The sequence below is a fragment of the Panthera tigris genome, chromosome X, assembly GCF_018350195.1.
Source record: "Panthera tigris isolate Pti1 chromosome X, P.tigris_Pti1_mat1.1, whole genome shotgun sequence".
Lineage (NCBI taxonomy): Eukaryota > Metazoa > Chordata > Mammalia > Carnivora > Felidae > Panthera > Panthera tigris.
In genome coordinates, this window is record NC_056677.1 from 44,781,138 (window position 1) to 44,789,294 (window position 8,157).

Genomic DNA, 8,157 nt, shown 5'->3' on the forward strand with positions numbered 1-8,157 from the left:
GGGACCGTGGCACCAACCCACAGCCTTCCACTCCACCCCTTTTCCCGCCACCTCCCCCACCACTGGCATCTAACTGGGGTTGTACCACGTGGGAAATCATGTAACTCTGTGGACTGGAGCCTCTCGAAACTCACGGTCTAGGCACTCAGCTGGCACCTCCGCATCTCCCAGCACTGTACCCACACCTATTGCCTTCCATGCAGAGGCGGGGCATGGCCATCTCAGAGCACCCGACCACGTGCTCCTCAGAGCACCACGTGCGCAGGTAAAGGAAGAAACTTCCCAAGTAATTTTGCAACTTTAATGTAACACCGATACCAAAAACATGAAAACACGACAGAAGCGCACAACAACAGCACACAACCAAAGCAGGAAGGGCAGAGAGAGCTTCATCTGGCATGCCATCTCAGATGGGCAGGGAGAAGCTGCCTAGAGTGCTGTGTGAGGGAGGGATCTGAGGAGGCACTCTGGCCTGGTGCGTGACGGCCGCAGTCCATCAGCGCTGCCTGCAATGCAAGACACAAAAGCTGACGCAGAAATACAAATATATGTGAAACGGGGAGGGACGCAAGGACAGAACAAATGTCTTTCACACTCTCTTGGTTCCCCCACTGCTTCCAGGCCCTCCCCCGACTTCTCACAGCCCCCTCCCACACCCTCCTGCAGAGTTTCATTTAGCGACTGAAAACCTTACTGGATCCAGGAGAAGAAGTTGGCACTCGTTCTGGCGGCATTTCTGGTCCGGATGGTGGAGCTGGTGCTGGGCCCATCGAGAATGCTGGTGCTGGCCCCACCGTTGGTGCCACTGCTGACACCAGCCCTCCAAGTGGCTCTCCTGTTGGCACGGTTGCTATTCAGAATGTACTGATGGTATCTGGCCCAGAAAGCGAAGGGAATCCTGGCCCAGGCATCGCCAAAATCTCCGTCCTCATCCCAGGTCAGGAGCTCCACCTGTATGTCATCCCAGCTCCACCGTCCAATCAGAGCTTCGTCCCCGATATTCATCTGGGCCCTCATCTGGGCCCTGGCATGCTCCTCAGCCATATCCACATCCATCGTCTTGAATGCATCATCCACAGCCTCCAGGAAATGAGCCTTCCACTCCCGGGGGTCTCGGTTCTGATTCTGCAGTAGAGTGACAGCGACCATCCAAACAGCTAGCCCACCTCCACTGAGCACCTGCTTCCTGCCATACACCCTCCTGGGAGCTGTGCATAATCATTACACAAATAAAGACCGCTGGAGTCTGACTCTCCCGTTATTCCAGGCCAGTCCAGGGGCTTCACCCCATCCCTCCCGCTTACTAAGTCTGTGAACTTGTGTCAGTGACCTACTTAGGAACCTGTCAGTATCCTCACTGGACAGACAGTGGGAGGAGGCCGTGACCAAGAAACAAAGAAGGTACAGCAAGGACCAGACCCAGACCCCATCGCCTGGCCCCAAACAGAGGCTCTCTGTTACCTGGGCAATGAACCGCAGCACCCTCATCTTGCTGGTCTCGTGGCGGGCTCGCAGGCCCCAGAGGAACTCATACTCGGGTGGGCTGCTATTGGGGACCTTCTTGTACTCCAGGTACCTCAGGGCAAGAGGAAGAGAAACGTTTGCTTCCAGCCAGGCAGACCTGTTGTTGCACCAGTGGCTCCCAGGTGGCCCCTTTCCAGCCCGATGATGCAGCTCAGCTCCTGGGGGAGGATGGTCCTGACCTCCAGCCCATGCCTCACTCCCACGCTCACTCCTAGGGTTTCTGCCTCCACGATTGAGGCCTACAAAGCCTTAGGCCGCCAGTCCTGCCCAGAAGCCACGTGGAAGTGCAGGGTGGGACACGTGTAGGGTATCTGTTCATAGGAAGGCCACAAGTTTGTGCCCCTTGTCACAATGCACCCAGAGTCCCGTTGGGTGTGTTGTAAACAGAGGAGCCATTTCATCAGGCACCCTGCTCTGAGCTCACCCCAGTGCAGGGTGTCGTCCATGGCCTGGCGGAACCCCGGGACGGCCCACTGCAGAGAACAACTGTAAAGGGAAGAAGAGCAGCACACTCCGCCCATACCCCTGACGGTGTGCGCGTGCACGTGTCCGTGTGCCTGTGTGGGTGCGCGCATGTTCTCCAAGGACCAAGGACTGGGTGGGCCCTAACCAGAAAGCCAGGAGGGCTGGGCTCTAGGACCAAATGGGGCGCTTACCTGTGGGGGCCACGCTCAGACTTCCACCCTCTGAGTCCCCTGTTCCCGGGATGGAAAGCAAGGGAAATTCTACTACAGCCTATGGGGCAGGTGCCAAAGGGCATGGGGGTTGTAACACACCCTACACCGTGTTCTCTGTCAGCTTGTACTCCCTTTCCCCAAGACCAAGCTGGATCTCTACTCCTCGCCAACACTCCAGCCGCCACCCACACTCACACCAGGGACACCTATCCCTCTGGTGCTAAGATACGGGATGGAGAATGGCTTCTCGGCCAGATCGGCACACGAGGAATGCACAAGCATGAGACAAAGTTAACCTGGCCAGTACTTACTTCTGCTTCACAAAGTCCTCTGTAATGAGCTTCCTTAGATCGCCAAGGAATGGGTGCCTCACCCTGAGGGCAAGGAAAGGAATCCATAACAAGAACAGTGGCAGTGAGGGACACGTGGGTGGGAGCACTCCCTGGCAGGATTGAGAGCTGCCCAGCCTGTGGGGCATCCCCATGGAGGCCTGGGGTGGCACCAGGGGCCGCACGTCAAGGATGTCAAGGATACCCTAGGCAAGGGTTTGGTGGAATCCCTAAATCTGATGGTTTCTCTTACATCTCATCTGGGGACAGAGAGGGGATGTGGAGCAGCGAGGGGCTGAGAGTTCAGGACCATTTCCCCATGCACCGTGACGAGACCCTTTGCCTCTACCCAGTCCAGGACGTCCACTCCCCTGGCACCTGGCCACCAAGCTACTGCAACCCTGGTGCCACTGGTGCCCAAAGACAACACTGAGGGGTGGGAGTCGAGAGCCCAACCATACCCAGGGCGCAGTCCCATCTTGCGTAGTGCCTCCCAGAGGACAGCTGTGAGGGGAGATGAGATACAAGAATTGCACACACAAAGCTGAGACTCTGGGCGGCAGCCCCCCCCCCCCGCCCCCGGCGGCAGGTCTAGCCACTCACCCTCGCTGGCACGGTTGCCATTCATGAAAATGACTCCCAGAATCACCAAGAGGAGGCTCAGCCTGGGGGTGTCCTTGGTCCTAAAGGTGGAGAAAGACGCATTCTATCCGGCAGGCATCTGCCCGAGGGACTAGGATCGGTTCACCTGACTAGCCTTTCCCAGATGGCTGGGCTACAGAGCGGTTCTTCCCACTCTGCGCATGGCTTGTTCTCCGACCCAGACCATCTTTTCCTCTGTCTGAGACTGAATCGCTTCACGCATCAAACGTAGATGCGAAGAGCCCCTCCCAGAGTCGTGTCCACAACAGGGTCAGGGCAGGGAGCAAATGCTTGGCAACAGTGTGTCCACAGGAGGCATATCCAGACCTTCCCCGCCCTTCGAGCACCGGGAGTTAGACTGGACGGGAAGCTTCCTTCTCCCAGGACCACTCTGCCAAGCCCAGGCCAGGCACGTAGCAGGAAGGGACAGGCAACAAGGAGCCTGCTTTCCCAGAAGATGGGGTGAGGAGGTGGCCGGGGTGGGGGTGAAGCCCTGAGAGCAGCCAAGGCTTGACCCCAGGCTCCTGCCCTTTCATCCCCTAATCACTGGGCACCACTAACTGTGGGTAGGAGCTGTGCCAGGCACCAAAGCCCTGTTTTCCCGTTTCTCCGAGAGGAAAGGGAGAGGCACCAGCGAGGAACCCACAATCCTCTTGCCTGCCCTTTCTTACTTTCCCAGGAGACGAGCTGAGGAATCACGTGTGCACACGAGAATGTACAGGTGTTCTTCCTTGTCAATTTCCTTCAGGTGGATCCCAAACTTCTACGTGGGGGAGAAACCAGAACAGGACATGAGAAACCCACGCTGCCTGTCCCGCAGGTAGTCCTTTCATTTCCCGTCAGAACTCTCTCTCAGCTGGGACCCCAAAGTCACGCGGAAGACTGAAGAAGAGAGGCCGAAGAAGAACTGCCCTGTGGGAGCTCTGGCACCGACCAAAGCAACAGGACCCACTTCAGGGGACAAGAGACACTCAAAAGAGCATGAGGGAGAGGACCCCGCGGGGGATGGAAGCATAAGGTGGACGCTCCCAGGTGGAGAAGCTAGGGAGGGCTTCCAGAGCAGGTAGTGCCGGAGGTGGGCCTCAAGGGGCTGCAGGGTGCAAGGCCTGCCTGCAGCTCTTGTACTACAGGGAGCGGCCCCTGTCCCTTTGCCCACCTTTTCCAGAGTGTACGTTGCTCGTTCAATGATCTCAGGGAAATGTTCGTCGTATTCTCGGATGACATCCTTCATCATGTCTGCGGGAGATGAGAGGTGGAGAGAGCACCAGGGCTGAGCAGGGGCCAAAGAGCTGCACCCCCTCAGTCAGCCTCACTGAGGGGAGCACAGTTGGGACCCCCGTACTGTGCAAATGGGAGCGATCAGCTGGGCACACTGGGTGGGGACATGTGATGCGAGGCCCTGCAGGGTAGGGATGGGGACGGGGGAAGGGCAGGGCTCAGGGAGGGGGCGCAGGTTGCCCACCTGAGCGCTTGATGGGAATCTTCTTGTAGTCCTTAATCATCAGATATTTCACCAGTTTATTTGCCTGGAGGAGGAGGAGCACACGGGGAGATCAAGGCATGGCTGACCTCCAAGAACTGGCCCATAGGAGAGGAGAGGAGGAAGACGGGGGAAAGGCAGATTTCTTACCCTCTCTTGCAGAAGGGTCACGTTGCGGGGTGGCAAGCACAGGACATGTCTTGAGGGTACCTGGGACCTCAGGGCCATCGGTGGCCGGGGAACCATATGAGCCCGCACTGTCATCGGAGGCTGCGATGGTCTCCAGGTCGGTGGGACCGCAGGAGGCTCTCTCTCTTCCTCGCTGCTCTCATATTCGTCATCCAGGTGCTTGGACTGTAGCATTAGAGAGAGAGAAGAGACCCAGGGCTACCAGACTCACCGTGCAAAAGTGCCCAGCACACGTCTTAACCAGAAGAGATACTTGGAAATGAGGGTAGTACAAACAGTGGATGACATGTGCTGAGTGCTTACTATGTGCCCCGCACCGAGCCAACCTCTTCTCCCGTCAGGCCTGAGGGCAGAGACTTCGTGGGGTCAAAGCATGCTAGCAAACTTGTGTTGGACCAACGTGCACAAGCTGACAGAAAAGAGGAGGGGAGAAGAGGGGAGGGGAGGGGAGGGGAGAGGAGAGGATAGAGCAGAGAAAGGAGGGGAGCAAGGGGGGGGGTGCAGACAGCAGGGAGGTCTCACCTTCTTGGTCCTCTTGCCTCCCATCCTGACCCAGGGCTCAGCACTGTGCTGGGCAGGGGCAGCTGCACCCTCAGGCCCAGGGATGCTTGTGGACATCTTGGTCTTGGCAGCAGCTGCTGTCACAGCATTCTGAGGCTCCACCCACCGGGTCTTGGCGAGAGCCTTTCCAGATTTGGTCGTCTTGGGCCGGGTGGCTGCCCCCTCCCTGGCAGGTGCTGCCTGGAGCACCCTGGAGGCAGCACTGGGGCCCTCTGTGGCAGCCTCTTGGGCCGGGGCGGGCCTCTTGGAGCGAGAGAAGGCCATGCCACTGACACCTGCCGGCTGGATGAAATCAAAGAGATCGTTCTGACCCAGGAAGGCTGTCTTGGGCCGGGTGGCATCCATCTCACTGGCACACGGAGCCTGAGAGAAACCACAGGCAGCACTAGGACCCTCAGTAGCAGCCTCCTGGGCCTGGGAGCCTGTCTGGGGCTGTGTGGACTTTGCTGGAGCCCCTGGGGCGGCCATCTCACTGGTGACTAGCATCTGGGAGATGTGTGGAGCAACAAGGGTGGTCTCAGGGGTGGCTGCCTGAGCCTGGGCCGCATAGGTCATGGGCTGGGTATCTGCTCCTGAAGCCTGGTCTGTGGCCACTGGGCGGTTAGTGACCACCTGATTGTAGGTGGCACGGGCAGCAGCAGCAGCGGCCCTAGCAGCACGATTGGAGGCGGCTGCGCGGGCTACGTTGACAGCATGGGCAGCAGCCTCATTGGCAAGTGTTTCTGGATCCAGCTGAAATGCCTCCATCAGAGTCCTAGCTAGCATAGGGTTTTCCACTTCCCAGGGCTCATTCTGCAAGGCCAGACAGAAGGGTAGGGGAAGGCAGACAGTTCTACAAGCTCACATCATGCTTCCCACCCAGCCTCCTCCCTGCAGCCAGCTCCCAACCCCCACCCCCCGTCTGTCCCCCTACCCCGGACTTCCCAAACCCCCTTTCTCTGAGCAGGAGAGGGAATGCTCCGGAAGCTGGGCAGTCCTTCCCCATTCAACCCTCCCATTCACCACCCCCCCCCCAAAGCAGCTTCACAGGGGAGAAGGCCCAGGGCCAGCAGGTGGCCAACAAGGAGCCTCACCGATAAGATGCGAAGGCCTGGACCCAAGCTCCCAAAGGCTCTGAGGATACGGATGTCAAAGCTGGTGAGGGTGCCATAGCCTCCAAAAGCACCAAATTCTTCATAGTCATTTCCTTCAACCATCTCCTCCCCGACTTCATCGCTACCCTCATCCATGTCTTCAACGTTGTAGGTTTCTGATTCCATGCGGTAGCTTCCCTCAGCCATGCTGGAGGGGGGGGGGGGGGAGGGTGGTCCCAAGGAGAAGAGAGCTTAGCCAGGGAGGGAGGGTGAGGCTTCTTCAAGGGGGAGGGGGCGGGATCCAGTGGGAGGTGGGATCCCTCAGGAGGAGGGAGGCTGCAATCATCAGGTTACTAGGCAGTACAAGGCAGACAGAGGGGGGAGGGGGAGAAGGGAGAAGCGAGGGAGGGGGTGTCTGTTGGGTTAGATTCTGTCAGAGACGCAGCACTAGGAGAGGGATAGCGATGGTCTCCCTGCACTTAAAGGGGAGTTCAAGAGGGGCACGCTCCCCGTCCCAGCCTCTAGATTTGAATAGGGGGTGGACTGGTGGGCTTGGGTCTGAAGAGTCCCAAAGGGGGATGCATTGAGAGAGGGAGAAACAAAGGGCTTGAATTTAACGACGAAGGGGGAGAGCAGATGACATGAGAGGGCTGAGACTACTGGGACCCCGGAAAGCTATGGGAAACTGAATCCAGAGACCCTCTGGCTAGGTCCAGGCGGGGGCATTCAGCTGGTGATTCAGGTCTGGGTTGGGCTCATACAGGAGCGCTAGGGGTGAGAAGGGTGGGGGTGGGGGCTCGGATTAGGTGAGGCATGAATTAGAGCGCTGGAGGTCTCAAACCCCAGGATCGCAACTCCAGGAAGGGGCCCACGGGGTCAGCTTGGTTGGAGTGATCTAGGAGTGGTTGGGGTGGGGGTAGGGCCTCTGCTCTAAGATAGCTCAGGAGGGTGCACACGGGTCTGCTAAAGGGGTTCGGATTGTGGGCTCCAGTGTAAGTGGGGATCAGAGAGCCTGAGTCTCCTGTTGGAAGACTCTCCTCTCCTGTTGGAAGAGGTCGGTGCGGAGGGGGGGGGCGGGGGGCAGAGTGTCCTACCTAGACCGTGGGTCTAAGCGGGCTCAGGTTCTGAGTGCCTGGGCTTTGTTCAGAGAGCCTGAGTCTCCTGTTGGAAGACTCTCCTCTCCTGTTGGAAGAGGTCGGTGCGGAGGGGGGGGCGGGGGGCAGAGTGTCCTACCTAGACCGTGGGTCTAAGCGGGCTCAGGTTCTGAGTGCCTGGGCTTTGTTCAGATCCGGCTATTGGGGGAGGGGAGGGCGCACCGTGCCGGGTTCCACTCGTCCTCTCCCGGTCCAGTCCGCGGCTGGATTCTTACCTTCCCTGGGGCTCCAATGGCGTCCGTCCTCAGCACCAGGAACCCCGCAGCCGCGCCCTCGCCTACTGCTGCCAGCACAGCAGCTCCGACCACCCCGCCCCTTTTCTCCGCGCACCCCCCGCGTCTGGGCAGCCTGCGCATGCGCGGACCCCTCCAGCCCGCCCGCTTTCCCAACAAAAGCCCTCTCCACCAGGTCCCCAGTGCGCATGCGACTCCAAGAGTGGGTGGGCGGGGTGGGGGGTGTTTTCTCCTTCCCGCCCGAGACCCCTCACCCCTCCTCTGACCACAGGCTCGCGCACTCGCAGCTCTGGGT

General features: G+C 59.1%; 1 protein-coding gene and 1 non-coding gene across 3 annotated transcripts; both read right to left on the reverse strand.

Moving 5' to 3' along the window:
- Positions 1 to 287: 287 nt before the first annotated feature.
- On the reverse strand, positions 288 to 7,942 carry LOC102965052 (melanoma-associated antigen D4). 2 transcript variants are annotated; one of them, XM_042974048.1, is made up of 13 exons: positions 7,845 to 7,942; positions 6,476 to 6,683; positions 5,364 to 6,194; positions 4,803 to 5,006; positions 4,635 to 4,698; positions 4,329 to 4,408; positions 3,844 to 3,935; positions 3,134 to 3,213; positions 2,992 to 3,034; positions 2,513 to 2,575; positions 1,462 to 1,576; positions 695 to 1,125; positions 288 to 506 (listed from the first exon to the last, which is right to left on the reverse strand). In XM_042974048.1, exons 2-13 carry the CDS (start codon positions 6,680 to 6,682, stop codon positions 497 to 499), a joined length of 2,220 nt encoding a protein of 739 aa, XP_042829982.1. In that variant the 5' UTR covers position 6,683; positions 7,845 to 7,942; the 3' UTR covers positions 288 to 496. The 2 variants fall into 2 exon arrangements, with proteins under 2 accessions (XP_042829982.1, XP_042829983.1); XM_042974049.1 differs by lacking the exon at positions 288 to 506 and having other exon boundaries at positions 691 to 1,125.
- LOC122235622 lies at positions 1,823 to 1,951 on the reverse strand. Its single transcript, XR_006213663.1, has one exon. It is a non-coding gene; the product is annotated as a small nucleolar RNA SNORA11 (small nucleolar RNA).
- Positions 7,943 to 8,157: the final 215 nt, after the last annotated feature.

Excerpts from the sequence above, each read along its gene's own strand:
- LOC102965052 (XM_042974048.1), bottom strand. The coding sequence starts at position 6,682 with ATGGCTGAGGGAAGCTACCGCATGGAATCAGAAACCTACAACGTTGAA. Across the intron at positions 6,195-6,475 it reads CAGGCCTTCGCATCTTATCG|AATGAGCCCTGGGAAGTGGA; the intron begins GTGAGGCTCCTT and ends CTGGCCTTGCAG. Across the intron at positions 3,936-4,328 it reads CAACGTACACTCTGGAAAAG|AAGTTTGGGATCCACCTGAA; the intron begins GTGGGCAAAGGG and ends TCCCCCACGTAG.